At 34.8% G+C, this 16,228-nt stretch overlaps 1 protein-coding gene across 1 annotated transcript in view; it reads right to left on the bottom strand.

Moving 5' to 3' along the window:
• The window catches only part of LOC141832638 (ABC transporter G family member 31-like), a 37,565-nt gene that overhangs the window by 9,358 nt on the left and 11,979 nt on the right, over positions 1 to 16,228 (bottom strand). The window contains exons 4-5 of the mRNA XM_074720103.1: positions 6,495 to 6,657; positions 77 to 153 (exon numbers count right to left, since the gene is read on the bottom strand). Of these exons, the coding sequence (XP_074576204.1) occupies positions 77 to 153; positions 6,495 to 6,657 (240 nt within the window). The remainder of the gene's footprint in view (positions 1 to 76; positions 154 to 6,494; positions 6,658 to 16,228) is intronic.

The raw sequence follows: 16,228 nt of genomic DNA, 5'->3' as shown, positions 1-16,228 counted from the left end.
TATTGATGTCTTTTCATTAGTACACGGCAGAATTTAGATTTTCCTTTTAACATGTTTGGAAAAATAAATGAATAACCTTCATAAAGGCATCAATTTCAGGACTTGGACGGATGTTTTTCTCTCGTTCAAGCTTGGCTAAATCTTTTAAGCATTCTGAGTTCATGAATATAAAAGAATTACTAACAAAACAAGATTAGTGTTGCTTGAAAAAAAGAGAGATAATTGCAATTGGATATAGATTTATGCAGTAACTAAATCATATATATATAAGAAAAGAAAAAGGTTTGCATATGAGATATAGAGAAATGTTGTTGGAGAAGAGGGAAACAAAAAGTTTGCACCTAAAGAATCCTAAATTTAAATTTTGGTGTTCGAATTGTCTCCCGTATAATAGCCATTGTTTCTATACCCTTATAGGCATTTTTAGGAGTGGGCTCATTAATTGGCCTGCATACTTAAATTGTAATAATATTTAATTATTTTGGCAAGGGCAGGGTTGATTCTGAAATAAGTTTTATTATTTATCAATATTTTTCAAAATTTTGGAAGCGACCTTGGCCCGTGAACCAAACTCTAACAACTTGTCTACGAGAAATTGTTATTGTCATCTAATTTCTCAGTTGTAATCCTTATGAAACCAAAAATGCTAAAAAGATAAATGATAGGAAGTATTGAGAGGTAGTCAAGGATCTAGACATTTTGAATTGAAGGGAGTTTTGAAGGATTCACCAAACAAGATGAATACAACAATGCAACACAGATCGATCTAACATTTCAGTTATCTTATAAAAATCATCAATAACTTTTAGAAAATCTGAAACAAAAAAATACCTTAAAAATTAATTAGTTTTTACTTGAAATAAGATAGAAAGATTAAAACTTGACCAAACTGACTGAAAAATTAGATGTACAACAATCTTTTTGAGGATCCCAATTTGACTCTAAGAAAATACCACAAGAGAGCAAGAGTCTTCTTCACTATGTTGAATTCCAACTTAACTTTCTCAACCTCGCCACCCATAAATATTGTCCCTAGTAGCTAAACTAAGAGGATCATCTATCTCATTCTGAGTCATTCATTTTGAAAATACTATACAATGAATTTTGAGATGCGATTTAATATGAAATATTAAATAATAATATATTTATCAAATAATATTAATAAATAAAATATTACTTAATTTTGTGTGAATTAATAAGATTTTAACATTTATTGGCCATTCAGATTTTATTATTTATAATAATATATGTTTATTTTATTGCTTCCATATTAAAAGGTATAATTTATTATTTATTAATGATCTAATATATATACATTTATGTTATTGATGTAATATTACCTACTAGTTCAAAAATATAAATTTGTTAAATAATAAAATGATATTATATTATTAATTTGATAATATAATAATATGCCGCAATTAATATTGTGATAATATTTAATACATTACTAATGTTTCTTCATTTACTCTAATATTTATAATTTACATGCATATTGTGATTGAACATAATTTGTTATTTGATAAATATCTCATTTATAAAACCGTTCTTTAATTTTTTTTTCTTAATGCTTTCAATTTTCACAGATCCTGTTAATCTATATTACTGATATTTATTAATATTTATGCTCTTTAACCATTGGATCCTAGTTCCAATATTAACTGTAACTATGGCCGGTGAAAACAAAGAAACATTAGAGGCAAAAAATAGTAGTAGGAGACAACAAGATTGACACTGTCATCTTTGTTGAGAGTCGCATCAATGATTTTATACCTAACGCCCACAATAAGAGCTCCTAAAGGCATTATTGAGGCCTAGGCTCTCATGTTGTCATAATCGTTCTCAATGCAACAAGAAAAAAGATGTCCTCTAATTCTGTTGCATAGATCAGTGACTTAAAATTGAGCTAGAGATCTCAGGTTGGAACTCAGTTCAATCAGGTAGAGGAATTGAATTTTGGGCTAAAGGCAGTCGTCGACAAGAAGATGTAAGTGAGAGAAAGGAGTGAACCAGGAGCCAAGCTTTGATACCAAAATTAGGTGATCTTTTAGATACTCCTCTCTACCTATATGTGCTATTGTTGAAATTAGGAGATTCTATGCCCATTAGTTCCACATAGAAAAATGTGGTGGTCTAATATATAAATATAAAAATAGTTAATTTTCTAATAACCCAAGCTTTTGGGATGGCATCAAAGTAGGAGGTCCAACATTCAGATCTTACTTGTCTCAAAAAAGGCGTACCTTTGAGTCATGATGCATGGAGATGTTTTGGAACTAGGAGGCTCCACACCTATTAGTCTCACATAGGTAAGTAGAATAGTCCGATATATAAATATAAGATTGGTCACTTTGTTAACAACTCAAACTTTTAGGATAAATAATTAGCCAATCAACTTTAACAGTCATGGATCAACATCAATCTTATAAGTAGATTTATGATATTAATGATATTTACATTTAAATCCATAAAAGTTCTCCCCACACTCAAGAAAGACCATGTCATGAAAGCACTTTTGAATGATGTGGAGAGTTTGGTTGGAAAGAAATAGTAGAATTTTCTCCATGGACACCAATTTGCACTGGAGATAATACTAATGGTTGTCCAATGTGTCTATTTATTGGGTTGTTTGAATGTTTATATCTTAGTCCTTCTATACTTCCATCTCAATACATATACATCTATGCGATCTACCTTCCTGTACGTACAGGATAATTTCACTTTTTATAAATCAAATTATCTTTACACTACGTTGCTTTCAAAATAGAGAAAGGTAACTTGCAATTTGCCCTTCTATAAGAAAGTTTGTTTCAAATTGACACATAAGGATATATTGATGATTTTACTTTCAATGATCATAGAAAAAATTTCAAGGGTGGTCACGAGGACAAAGTGCTAATAAAGAAAAAGGGAAGCATAAGCAAGAAACACAAATGAGTTACAGTTAAGCAATTATAAAATGGTTTTCTCAAGGTGGGAAATTTTGATTTTATTCAAAAAGAATAAGAGAAACCTGAAGATAATTCTTTCCCAAAGTATTAAACCTTGAATGTAAGGGTAACTGTTTCTTATGCTAAAGGAAGAAAATAAGTGTACAATTAAATATATAAAGGATGCCAACAACGTAAAATGGTCAGCAGATCAGTGAGATTAGCATTCCCATTAGGCCAAAATCAAGAAAAGTGATGAAGAACAGTGATATGAGATATGGAGGAACACAAGTAGACCCCATTTCATGACATGGATAGAACTTATGTTTCAACTCCTAAAGGCAATAACCAAAGCACGTAAAAGAAAAGAAAAAAGAGGTGTCATATTTTTGTATCATAGAAAAAAACCAAAAAAACAAAAATAATTTAAGAATCATGCACAGCATGTGTCATGCCAGAAACCCCAATACACTAGATGCATGGTGTAGGGGCTCTTGACTGTAATTTTATCCCTCAATTACTGTGCAACACTTTACCATCTTCCTAATAACTTCCTATCTTATCATAAGCATGAATTTAAGTCATTCACATAGAATGAATATGTAATCTTCATAATGAAAGTTCTTGATATTTGTTCAATAGTGAATTATTGGATTAAATCAACCTAGTCTGCAAACTGATTTTCATAATAGATAGTGCTTTACTAGTAACTATGGATCAACAAATTCAAGTGAAGCCATGCTCAAGATAAAGGACATATGACGGACCTTTAATTCTACATTGGCGAGTAGTGAGAACCCCTATAAGGATTTAAGAGATTTCCATTCTTTGGTACACTTTATGAGAAAGAAAAATATGTGAAGAACTTGCCCTTGCCCCTACACTAAGCAATACCTTGAAAGACCCACAACCCTTGACAATGTATAAACTATTCCTCAGTCGACATTGTTTGTGAAGATGACGCAAGCTTTCAGCTATCTCCATTGAGGTTCTAATAAGAGGGCTTTAGCCTCACATTTATCGAGCAATTTTAAGGCTAAAAAAAAAATCCAAACTTGAAGTAATCTTTAAAGGGAAAAACTATTAAGGTATCAATCACAATTTAAAATCTTGTTTCATGTCGATTGACATGAGTGAAGCATTTTTTTCCACCCGTCAACTAACACGCAGAACACCCTAATACTCACAAGCACCTTTGCATGACATGTGGAACCTCTTATCCATCCCCCTTCTCCTCCTTTAAACACTAGTGTTTCCCTATACTTTAAATCAGGGTTTGAAATTTCGTGCCGAGCCGGTCAAAACGGGTAAAACATTTTGTTCCGCCATCCGACCGGCACCGGCACGACCCAGCACCAAGCCCAACACTGCACAGAGGGGTTGCGTGATCCGGCGACCGCACCAAGTGGTCGCGAGGCCCCGCGGTAGCGCCGGAGAGGTCGCAAGACCCCGATGGCCATGCCGGAGGGATCGCATGACCCCGACAGCCTCACCGCGACACTCGAGCTGCGTCGGAGGTATCGCGGGATCGCGCGACCTCACGTCTGTGCCAGGGTCGCACGCGTGTTGGAGAGAAAATAGTTTTTTTAATTAAAACTGAATTTGATTAACTCAATTAATAATTAAACTCTAATAAAATTATTTAATTAATTATATATTTTATTTAAATCCTAATATTTTTTATTTATTTATCTATGTTATTATTTGTTAATGAATCCAATCAACTCCTAACCTAAATAAATAATCAAACATATTTCCTAAAATTCTAATCAAATTATCCCACTAAAATATATAAAAATTTATTTAAAATTCTAATAAAATTTTATATATTCTTAAAACCCTTCACAAGGGTCATAACGGCCTCCATGAGTTATTGTATTCGCAATTTTTTTATTTTTTTAGTTTAGTTAATTTTTATTTTTTAAATATGTATTTTTTTTAAAAATAAATTATTATTAATAATTATAAAATATTAAAAATTATTTCAAAATTTTTAAAATTAATAAATATTTTATAAAATAATTTAATTTTTAAAAATAATTTTAAAATTAAATATAAATTTAAAATAATCTAAAATTTTAAAGAAACTATAATTCTTAAACATTTCAAATAAATTTTTTAAAATTAAAAATTTACAAATACATTAAAAAAATAATTTAAGATTTTTAAATAATTTTATATTTATTTTTAACCTTTCAACTGATTTTATAATTTTAAATTTAATTTTGAATTTTAAAAATTATTTTTTTAAAATAATTTTTATAACAATTTAATAAGCATTATCTTATGAGAAAATATTGAAATATAAATTCAACATCTCATCATATAAAATATATTTAATAATTAAATATTAAGGAAATTAATATACATTTATATTTAAAATTTGAAAAATACCGAAACTATATTAGCATGACACGATACGATACCGAAACCGTATCGTTTCGGTCCGGCATCGAAACCTCAGCACGAGTCGAGATTTTAAACCTTGCTTTAAACCTCATCTGTCTTGCAAGCATAGTTAACACATCAAGGCCCCTGGAAGCATAGCTAACACATCAAGGCCCCTGCATTGGCTCCACCTTTGCACTGAAACCTAGATAGTGTTGGCAAGCCCTCATCTCCTACTCTTCTTGATCTAGCTTCTCCTCCTTGTATCATTGAAACCTTAATTGGCATAGGTAAGTTCTCGTCTCTTACTTTGCTTCTTCCTCTTCCTCCAACACTGACAATGATATTCTTTCTCCACTCCTTCCCCCTCTCCTTCAGTACATCTCTAGCATCGATGGCATTGTGTTGAGTCGACCAAGGACTCCTCTCCTTCCCCCTCTCCTTCGACACATCTCTAGCACTAACGATGTTGTCTTGAGTCAGCTACGAACCAAAACTTGACTTGGCTAGAAATTTCAATCCTTGATATCGATCCCAAAGTGGGCACTAGTTTGATGGATCTACAAGTATTAATCAATGTAGGATACATAAATCATAAGTTGAAGAAAAAACATAGGTCGAATTGAATTATTATCCCATTAGTCCATACAACTTGGCATCTATAAGGTGTCATTCCAAGTTGGACCAAACTACCTAGATATTTAACACCTTGAGAAGACCTGTATCTTAACAAGAATTTTCTCAAAATATGCAAGTAGATAATGGAAGCAACTAAGATTCTTATGAAAAGCTTTTCTTTAAGAATATTATTGAGAAAAGTTGTATAGTCCTTAAAATAAAATAAATAAACATTGTATTAACAATTCAAAAAGAACAAAAAGTAGAAGTTAATTATTGAGACCTTGAGAAGACCTATATCTTAACAAGAATTTTCTCAAAATATACAAGTAGATAATGGAAGCAACTAAGATTCTTATGAAAAGCTTTTCTTTAAGAATATTATTGAGAAAAATCCTTAAAATAAAATAAATAAACACTGCATTAACAATTCAAAAAGAACAAAAAGTTGAAGATAATTATAGTGAGTTGTCAAATTCTCAAAAATGAATGATAAAAATATTGAATTGAAAAGACAATATAATTTACTGATTTAAGTTTATCAATATACGAAACTACCTGCCCAGTTGTTACTTGCCCCTTGGCATCTTGCTGCAAAATCCAGAGTTTCTCGAACTGTCAATTCCCCTATATGTTTATCAATCTGGCTGATATAGGCAGATGTTCTTTGTACAACAAATTTATTGAGAGGGCAGCCATTATACGTGACTTCTCCACATTTCTTAAGAAAATTAAACTACAGTTACATTCTTGTGCATGAATTGTGAAAAAAAATAGCAACTAACAACTCCGAAATGCATTTCTAAGAAGAATCTGATAAAAAATTAGGAAAGCACACATAAATTCATAGTTCTTACTTCTTTGATGGCATAAGTAAATAATAAAAAAAATCCATAGTTCTTACATCATGAAAAAAATGATTTGATAGTAATAGCTTGGATGCCAAGCACTATGTACTACAAGGATCCATAATGCACACTGTATTTTGTATGTGACGACAATGCAATGAAAAGAAGTTTGCTCAAAAGTTTCTAACTTTTTCTCAGAAGAATAGTCAAAAACATTAACTTTATTGTTACCACCCCCTATTGCTTCTAGCAACTTTGCACTCATAAGTTCAATCACCAGACTGACATTCTGAAGGGGATTCATCTTATCCGCAAAGAGGCAAATGAAGTTGCAGTCTTCACTATAATCCAGTGCATAGATAGGTATCCTCTTGTACTCGGCAGCTAATGAGGTGGTTCTTAGGAACTTGATGATTCTTCATGTTGTCTTTTTCCAAGTTCAACAGGTTGCATTAGGATCTTCAAAAGACTACCTTGATTTATATTTGCACTAACCTTGATAAAGGCCTGCAATTTGTTGAGCTGATAGGGTGGCATGTTTGAGAACTTTCCTATTGCTTAAATAGCTTTCCAGCTTGGTCCCAAACCTCCTTGAAAGATTATTCTAGTTGCTCTAATTCTCTAGTAATGCAAGGGTTACTCATCCAGTTAATCCATTATGTGACTTGGAGGAATCTTGCTAAAGTCTTCTTTAAAATACCAATCTATAGGAGAAATAGCAGCAGAGGAATAAGGTATATAATGTGTCGAGTGATTTGCTTCTTTCTACCAATCTACTAAACCTATTTCACAATTATATTATGCACTAAAATGTAATAATTGTATAAGTAATATTTCTTACCGATTAAACATATTCCGAGGGTAAATTTGAGAAATTATTTCCCCTTTTTATGGTGTTGAGCAATGTTTTGCTTACTTTATAGCAATAACTTTATGATTTCTCATTCCTGTGCTTGTTGCCATCCAAGTGGCAAAGGGCTTCACTTTCTCCTTTTGATCTTGCATAGGGACTTCCCATGTGCATACACAAAACATGATGTTGTCATGGTTGTGGCAATTAGAGCATGATATTGCTCACCAAGCAAGTGACTATCTTCTTATTCTCTCAATAGTCCGACTGTGAAGCTCATTGTTGTTCATCAGGCAAGGAGCAACCCTTTTCAAGAGGCACCTAAGACCCATTTTGGGCCACCATTACTCTTCGTCAATCTCAGTCCACTATCCAAGCAATATGATCTTGGATTCTAGTGACAGGTTGGCCTCTTTTGCCAACACTATACAGAGAGGAAGTTTACAAGCCATAGAGAAGAAGTCCCAAATACCCCAATTGCTCACCTCCTCACCATCCCCCTCTTTTAATGCTTCCATGTTTAAGAAGTCTTCTCTCATCTCCAATCATTCTTTGGAGACAACTACTGGCGCCCCTCGATGAATACCATCACAAGATGAGCCGAACCAATGCCATTTTCTACCTTACCTCATTCCACAACATTTCACAACATTCCACACAGATTCGGGAACTATTGTGTTGTCCACACCATCCTTAACCTCATTGGTGATGACTAGTCCAATGGATTACCCCTTTCTTTGGCAAGAGGTAGCCTCCTTTAGATCTCTAATACGACTTTGTTCTCATTGCTCAACTGTTAGTTTCTACAAAATATTTAATTGGCAAACTTCTTACATCTTCTATTATAGACCCATTGATTTGAGACCATACATATTCACTAAAATAGAGCTTTAAATGATTGAAAATGTTAGGAGCAGGAGTAAACCAGTCTTTCAAACAATGCATTTAAAATATTTGTTAATCTTATTGAGGGAAAAGTCATTGTGACAAGTACTGTAGTTCTCATGATTGGCTAGCACTTTTGCGACAATGCTACTATGGAAGAGGCCACTAAAACTATGAATGAAAGGGATCTACATGGATGCTTAATTACCATGGAAAGGTCCAACATCATGGTCCTAGTAATAGCAATTGAGATTCGGGATGCAACTACAATTGTGATGGTGGTCGTACTAGTGGACTAGGAAAGTCCAAGTATTATTCATTTGACCATCCTTCTTAAATAGTGTATCTCAGTTTGATTCCACAATTACAATTTCTGTTGTAGATTAACTATGGTTCCTATAATTTTGGGTTGTAGTCAATTCCTTATCTTAGTTAGCTACTTTGTTCGTTCATGAAGGTATATTTATTCCTTGTTTATTTCATAGTGATGGCTAATCCCTAGATTGTAGATTAAGGAGCCTAAGAGCACATTTGTACCAATATATTCTCTTTCTCTGCTCTTAAGCTGCCAGCATCTCCTACCTATGTAAGAATAGCCAATGGGTCTCACTCATTGATTAAGGGCACTGCGAATGTTTCTCTTTCATACTCATTGCATTTATTATATGTAATTTCTTATCCTAAAATGTTCATTGAATTTACCATTCATTAGTAAAAATCATTAAATCTTTGAATTGCTCTTTCACATTTTATGTCACTTCTATTTATTTAGAATTGGAAGACAGGCAAGGTGGTTGGATTAGGGCATAGTTTAATAGATTATAACAACTGGATGTGATTCCATTATCTTCAATACTTTTGGAAGCTCTATTAACTCTTCAAATAGGCAGACGTCTTGGTCACCCAAATGTGACCAAATCTTAAGCATTTCAAATGGTTCTAGTATATCTAATCTTTTATCAGTTCAATGTGAGTAGTGTGAGTGTCAAATAGGTAAATGCTTGTGTCAATTCTACTCTTAGAATAAAGTACTTCAAGTAGTAAGATGCACCCTTACTCAAGTAGTTCAATGTGAGTAGTGTGAGTAGTAAAGATGCTTGTGTCATATAAGCATGAGTAAATAAGCATTAATCAGTTCCAATGCACCCTTAAACGACTCAGGAATCTTAGTAGCAAGTAGTAAAGATGCTTAAGATGAACTTGACCCATCGTTACACAACTTTATAGAGGCCCACAAGTGTACTTCTTCTCATTATTATTATTATTATTGAGATAGTGATCGAAGAGCCAAAAAGAGTAGGTGTAATTGCAAAAGCAACAAGAGGAATTAATGAAGTAGTTGAAGAGTAAGACATTTAGTCACAAAATTGGACCAATTGTATTGCAGCTAGAATGGCCTAGTAGCAAAGAGTTGGGCTTACTTCTTGGGCTACTATTTCTAGAATGGACTGAATGCAAATGAAAAAAGAAACTGGGCTCATTGACTCACTTCTTGAGTCAATTGATGGATCAATTTCAAGCTAGCAAAGTGTCTACAGGCGGCGACATGGTCCACGATGCACTTGACTGGTTCTTAGGTGACGAAGTGGTGGACCTAGAGATTCCAAGTGTTTTGTAACGACAACAATGGCGACACAATGGTTCTAGAAATTCCTCACGTCTTGTGAGGATGACGATGACAATACAGTGGTTACTTGCAACGGTCAATAAGGTGCTTGCATGACTCTATAGGCTACTGAAGTATATGGGTTTTACTAGGGGCAGCCAAGGGAGGGTGCACGCGTGCTGGGGTGGTACTGGAGGTTGTCATTATTAGGTAGAAGATAGTCCTAAATGCATGCAAAATACGAGGAATGAACATAAAGATGCTCAATGCACAAGGATTTTTTTTCCACAGAGCAAGAACACAAGAAACAAGCAGAAGATTGGTTCATTATTGCCCAATAATGCACGAAAAGACACACGAGCATGGGCAGGAACAAGGAAAGTCATGTGAAGAAGTGGTCAACAACCCGTTATGCACCGATGAGAAAAAGGAACAAGGAAACCATAGGTAGCTTATACCAAGCAGAATTTTCCCAAACAACAACCATAGCTAGCCCCACTACTTATTTATCTCTATATATAGATGTTTTAAAAGAGCATGAAATATTATAAAAACACTCCAATACATAATATATTTTATTTACATATGGGTTTATAGAGTATAACATATTACAAATATACTCTAATAGATTATATATACATATGAGTTCATAACAACTTGGTGGATCAATATTAATCAATATGTGGAGTAGATTTGACTGCCAATTATAACTTTTTTAACAAGAAAAAAATTTCATGAATAAACCTTTATTTTCAACTTCTGGAATCATTAACATAGCCTCTTGATTCATCAATTACAACAAAATATTGTTAGACCATGAATCACGTTTGCATCTCTTTTCGACATACAACACTTTATCAATTGGAGAAGAGTAAACCATAGAAGCATTTTATCTAAATAAAAAACTAAAGTATTGTAATAGTAAACTAGAACTAGTAATGTTGCAAGAACTTAACTATTAGAAAAAGATATACATACGGTGGATAAAGCATGACAAAATTCTGATAACTTTGTCATTATGACCAAGCAAGTGCTTACTCCCACTATTTAGGATCAAATATAGCAGTCGCTTTCTTCCCTTGAGCTCTAAGTAAATTTATTATATTAATTAAAGTGTTTCGGAGTCCCTCTACCCATTATAATTCTACTCTGTCAATTCAATTCTTCCAACAATATTTACAATCATGGTTTAAAATCTCAAACCGTGCTGAGGTTTCAGTTATGGACCAGAACGATACAGTTTTGGTACCGTATCGTATCATGTCAATATAATTTCGATATTTTTTAAATATAAAATATATTAATTAAAAATAAAAAATTTAATCTCAATATTTAAAAAAATAAAATTATATATATATATATATATTAAATTAATCGGATAATTTTATTAGGCTTTAATTAAGCCTATTTAAATTATCACAATCATAGCTAGGAGTTAATTAAAATAATTAACCTAAGTTATTTATTAAAACCCTAAGTTTATTAAAACCTTACCTTGTTCTGCTGCCTTGTTCTGTCTTGTTCCATGCGACCATGGGCACGTGCGGCCCGCGCGATGCTTCTGGAGGTGACGCCTCCAAATGACATTCTGGTCGGAATTGCTTGTGCTGGTGTCGATGCCAGCCCACTGGCGAAACGAGATGTTTCGTCCGTATCGGGCGAAACACCTTGAGATTGTAATCTATGTTTACAATTGACTATCTCTAAATATATCCATATCATCCAAACCTATTCTACCATAGAAACTCCTAACTCTAACGAGAGAAATTTTTAATATTATCCTTATGGCCCAATATATCTATCTTAGTATTCTCATATTGTAGGAGATTAATCATTGTGTCTTCGGTTGTCAATCATAACGCACCTCAACCTTTTTCATTCAAGCTTGGACCAATATTGACAAATTTAATTATGAGGATTTGATGTATTGTTATACTGAGTTTATCCCAACTATTTGGGGTTGGGTACATGTATTTACTCCTCTATCAAGCTATCTACCTCAATATATCAAACCATCCCACTAAATTAACTTTATTGTTTTATTTTGCAAGGTTTATTCTTATTAACTATATATATATATATGATACCATATTCGTTGTGTGTGTGTGTGTGTATATATATATAGCAATATATTAGTTGTGTATATATATATGATATCATATTAGTTGTATATATATATAGAAGTATATATCTATTAGCTGTCAATTATGTTAGTTATTAATTAGCTAATATAATTATGGATAATTTTCTAAAATAGATTTCTAGTCTTGTATGTTTAGAAATATACCTTATCTTTTAATAAAAAGTATACTATTCTTTTTTTCTCAAATATCATGGTATTAGAGCGTTAATGATTCGAAATTAAGGTTTCAACCCCGCTGCTGCTACCCTTTCGTTTTTCACCTATCCATGTGCGACAAGGTCAGCCACTACCGCCCCTTCTTCCCTTGTTCGTCGGCATATCCCGCGAACCCCCTCGTGTTTGCCTTAGACGCCTACGCACCAACCCAACGAGCTCTCCGCCCTATGCTCGTATAGCTGCCTCTCGCCTATCTATAAACTCGCCCACGCTTCGGCTTGCGCTCGTTCGAGAGCGAGTGATTTCCTCAATTGTCGTACGAGACTCGCATCCCCTGTCTGGTTGTTGCTCTTCCTTTCTCGGCACTGTGATCATTGCATCACACTGCCGCCTCCAGCCCTAACGCAACAGAGAGAAGATAGCAACAATAGCAAAGAGCGACAGGGCAAGAATTAGTTATGCTTTTCTCAACTCTGTAGCAGCACTACTCGTGTCGTCCTGTGCGCCGAGCAGTAGCAATCGTTGCTCTTCTTGACCATCAACTTACCTCCCATCAACAGTTGCGTCTTGGTCTTCCTTCGAATTCTTCTCTTATTTGATTTCCTTTAGGATAAAGTCTTATTGCTGAAAATAAGTCTTCTATTATGATGGATGTGGTGTCTGTGATGTTTAAATTCACAGACCATAAGTTGAATGGTTCAAACTATTTGGACTGGAATAAGACTGTTCGTCTTTATCTCCGGAGTATTAATAAAGATGGTCATTTGACTGATGATCCTCCTAAAAATGATTCAAAGTAGATGTGTTTTAAAGAGGATGCTCGCTTATTCCTTCAGATTCAGAATTATATTGATAGTGAGATAATTGGTTTGATCAATCACAGTGAATTTGTTAAAGAACTGATGGATTATTAGAATTTTTGTACTATGAAAAAAAGAATCTCTCCCGCATATTTGAGGTTTGCAAAGCTTTTTATTGTGTGGAAAAACAAGATCAATCCCTGATCAATTATTTTATACCGTTCAAGAAGACATATAAGGAGCTTAATATATTACTGCCCTTTAGCCTTGATGTGAAAGTTCAACAACACCAACAAGAGCATATGACTATCATGAGCTTCCTCGCTAGCCTATCTCCTGACTTTGAGTTTGCTAAATCATAAGTTCTCTAGTTCTAAGGTCTCCTTTTTAAAAGATGTATTTAATCGCGCTCTCCGTACAGAAAGTACTACACTCATTCTGCTTAGTAATGCTTTGGTAAGTCACAATACTAATTATATATCCAAAAGATCAACTAGTCACAGTGGACAAAGGAGAAAGCTCACAGGACTTTTAAACTCGAATGTCGAATTTTAATGGTATTGTGTGCAACTAATATTGTAAGTCAGGCCATACAATGTTTGAATGTAGAAAGTTTCAGTACAAAAATCAACAAAAACACTTGGCCCATATTGTATCCACCAATGATATCTCTAATAAACCAATTGTTCTCTCTACATATGAATTTGCTAAGTTCACAGAATATCAGGAATCACTCAAATCTTCATCTTCTTTTGTCATTGCTATTGTTAATTCAAGTAAACACAAAGTGTTGGTGCGAGGAGCACCAAATAATCGAACTTTAATTTTGATGATGGCACAAGGTTCAAGTTAAGTGTGTGTTTGAACTAACAAGTTGATTTAGTGTGCAGGGAGCATAGAAAAGTTCTAGTTGAGGCTAGGCAAAGCAAAGTCCTAGTTGCGACTAGGAAAAGGCAAGTCCTGGTTTCGAGGATCAGGCAGAAGACTTAGCAGGTCAAGTGCACCAAGTGCAAGTCTAGGCAGTATCAGGAGGACTAAGAGCCTAGCAGCAAATTCCTAGGGGTCGAGAACCATAGCTAAGCGGGAAGTCCAACAAGTCTGGAAGACTTGTTGACAACTCAAGTAGAGTGGGTAAGAACGCGTTCCTGGAGTAGAATTGTAGGCGTCGGTCTAACTCAAGGTTTCACTAGAAACCTGAAGTTAAGACCAATTAACAGTTCATAGAACTGTTAACCAATCTGTTCTTTGTATTTTGAGACTAACTTGTAATGTAGATTGGAGAGGCAAGGATTTTGACTCCGGACAACTTTATCCGGAATCCAATCGATCGGACGGTCCAGGCGCCTGGAAGGTGAAATCCAGGCGATTCGAGTTCGGATACTCATAGCGGAAGTCGAAGTCCATCCATATCCTCCACGTCAGCACGGAGTCGACTGGAAGGGGAATCCAAGTGACTGAAAAACCGAGTCAACTGCGAAGATGGCGGATCGGCGGCCTGCGTGGAGTCGCCTGGAATAGGAATCCAGGCAACTAGAAGGCCTTATAAAAACACGTCGAACAGAGGGTTCAACACAACAATTAAAATTATTCTAAAGTGAGCCAACGGCACCCTGAGTGAGAAGGAATACCCGAGCAGCCGTCGTAACGCTGGAATCTCGCCGAAAAGAGATCTATCTTCATCTCCGGATTAGTAACGATTTAAATACTTGTATGTTTTAATTTATGATAAACGTTTTATCGTGATATCTCTTTGTAATCGTTATAACTCTTTTCCGTAAGGAAAAGAGTTATATAGTGGATTGCCCATATGTAAACGATCAAAGATCGTGAACCTTGGAGTAGTAGCCATTGGCTATGAACCAAAATCGGGGAAAATTGCTAAAAGATAGTGCTATTCACCCCCCCTTTAGCGCTTATACGATCTTACAATTGGTATCAGAGCGGAGTTCTCGAATCCAGTGCAACCACTGATTGAGAAAGTTTTTCCAAAATCATTTTCGAATTTTTCAAAAAATTTTGGATTTTTTTTAAACTTATTTTATCTTTTTATCCCGCACTACTAATCCAAGACCAAGTCTTGGAACGTTGGTTTTTCTATCTTTCTGTGTGCTAGATGAATAGCTCACCAGGAAGGCTTTAATACCGCAAGGCCATCTCTGTTCTTAAAAGAGGACTTCACCTACTGAAAAGGTAGGATGGTGTACCACCTAAAGACACAAGTGGATATATGGATAGTCATCCAGACGGGATTCACAATCCCGACTGACAATGATAGTCTACCACAAACTTGCAAGAAGTGGGATGCAACCACGAGAAGAAAAATCGAGGCAGATGCAAAAGCCACATAAACCTGCAATGCGAACTGACCAAGGAGAAACTAAACCGAGTCGGGCCCTTCATCAACGCAAAAGACTTGTGGAACAAGTTAATCGAACTGCACAAAGGTACCTCGGACACAAAGGTCAATAAAGAAACCTCCTGATGAACAAGCTCTATAATATCCGAATGATGGACGGGGAGTCAGCAAGTGCGCTACACGTCAGAATCTAGGATATCCTCAATAGCCTACACGCAATTGGCCAACCAATGGAGAACTGGGATGTAATAAGATACGCACTGAAAACGTTCCCAAGGAACACTTTGTGGGCATCTATGGTGGATGCTTATAAGGTCTCCAGGAACCTTTCAAAAATTAAGCTAGATGAAATGTTCTTTGAATTTGAATTACATGAACAGACTAACGCCGAAATGGAAGAGAAAAGTATTGCTCTTCTTGTAGGTACAAGCAAAGAAAAGAAAGTCGAAGAAGGTAATCGAAGAAACGGATTCATCAGAATCCGAAAGCAACGATGAAGTCACAACAGAGTTGGTGAACCTAGTACACAAAATGATCCGGAGAAAGCGCGAAATTAAGAAGTCGGAAGTGAAAAAACTGGTGAACAAGACGAACAACAACCCATCTTCAACTGACAAAGCGGAGCTCAAATGTTACAGGCGCAACAAT

Source organism: Curcuma longa, chromosome 7, assembly GCF_044706935.1.
Source record: "Curcuma longa cultivar G26 ecotype Majalengka, Jawa Barat chromosome 7, ITB_CL_G26_1.1, whole genome shotgun sequence".
Taxonomy (NCBI): domain Eukaryota; kingdom Viridiplantae; phylum Streptophyta; class Magnoliopsida; order Zingiberales; family Zingiberaceae; genus Curcuma; species Curcuma longa.
This window is presented reverse-complemented; position numbering and strand designations above follow the sequence as displayed.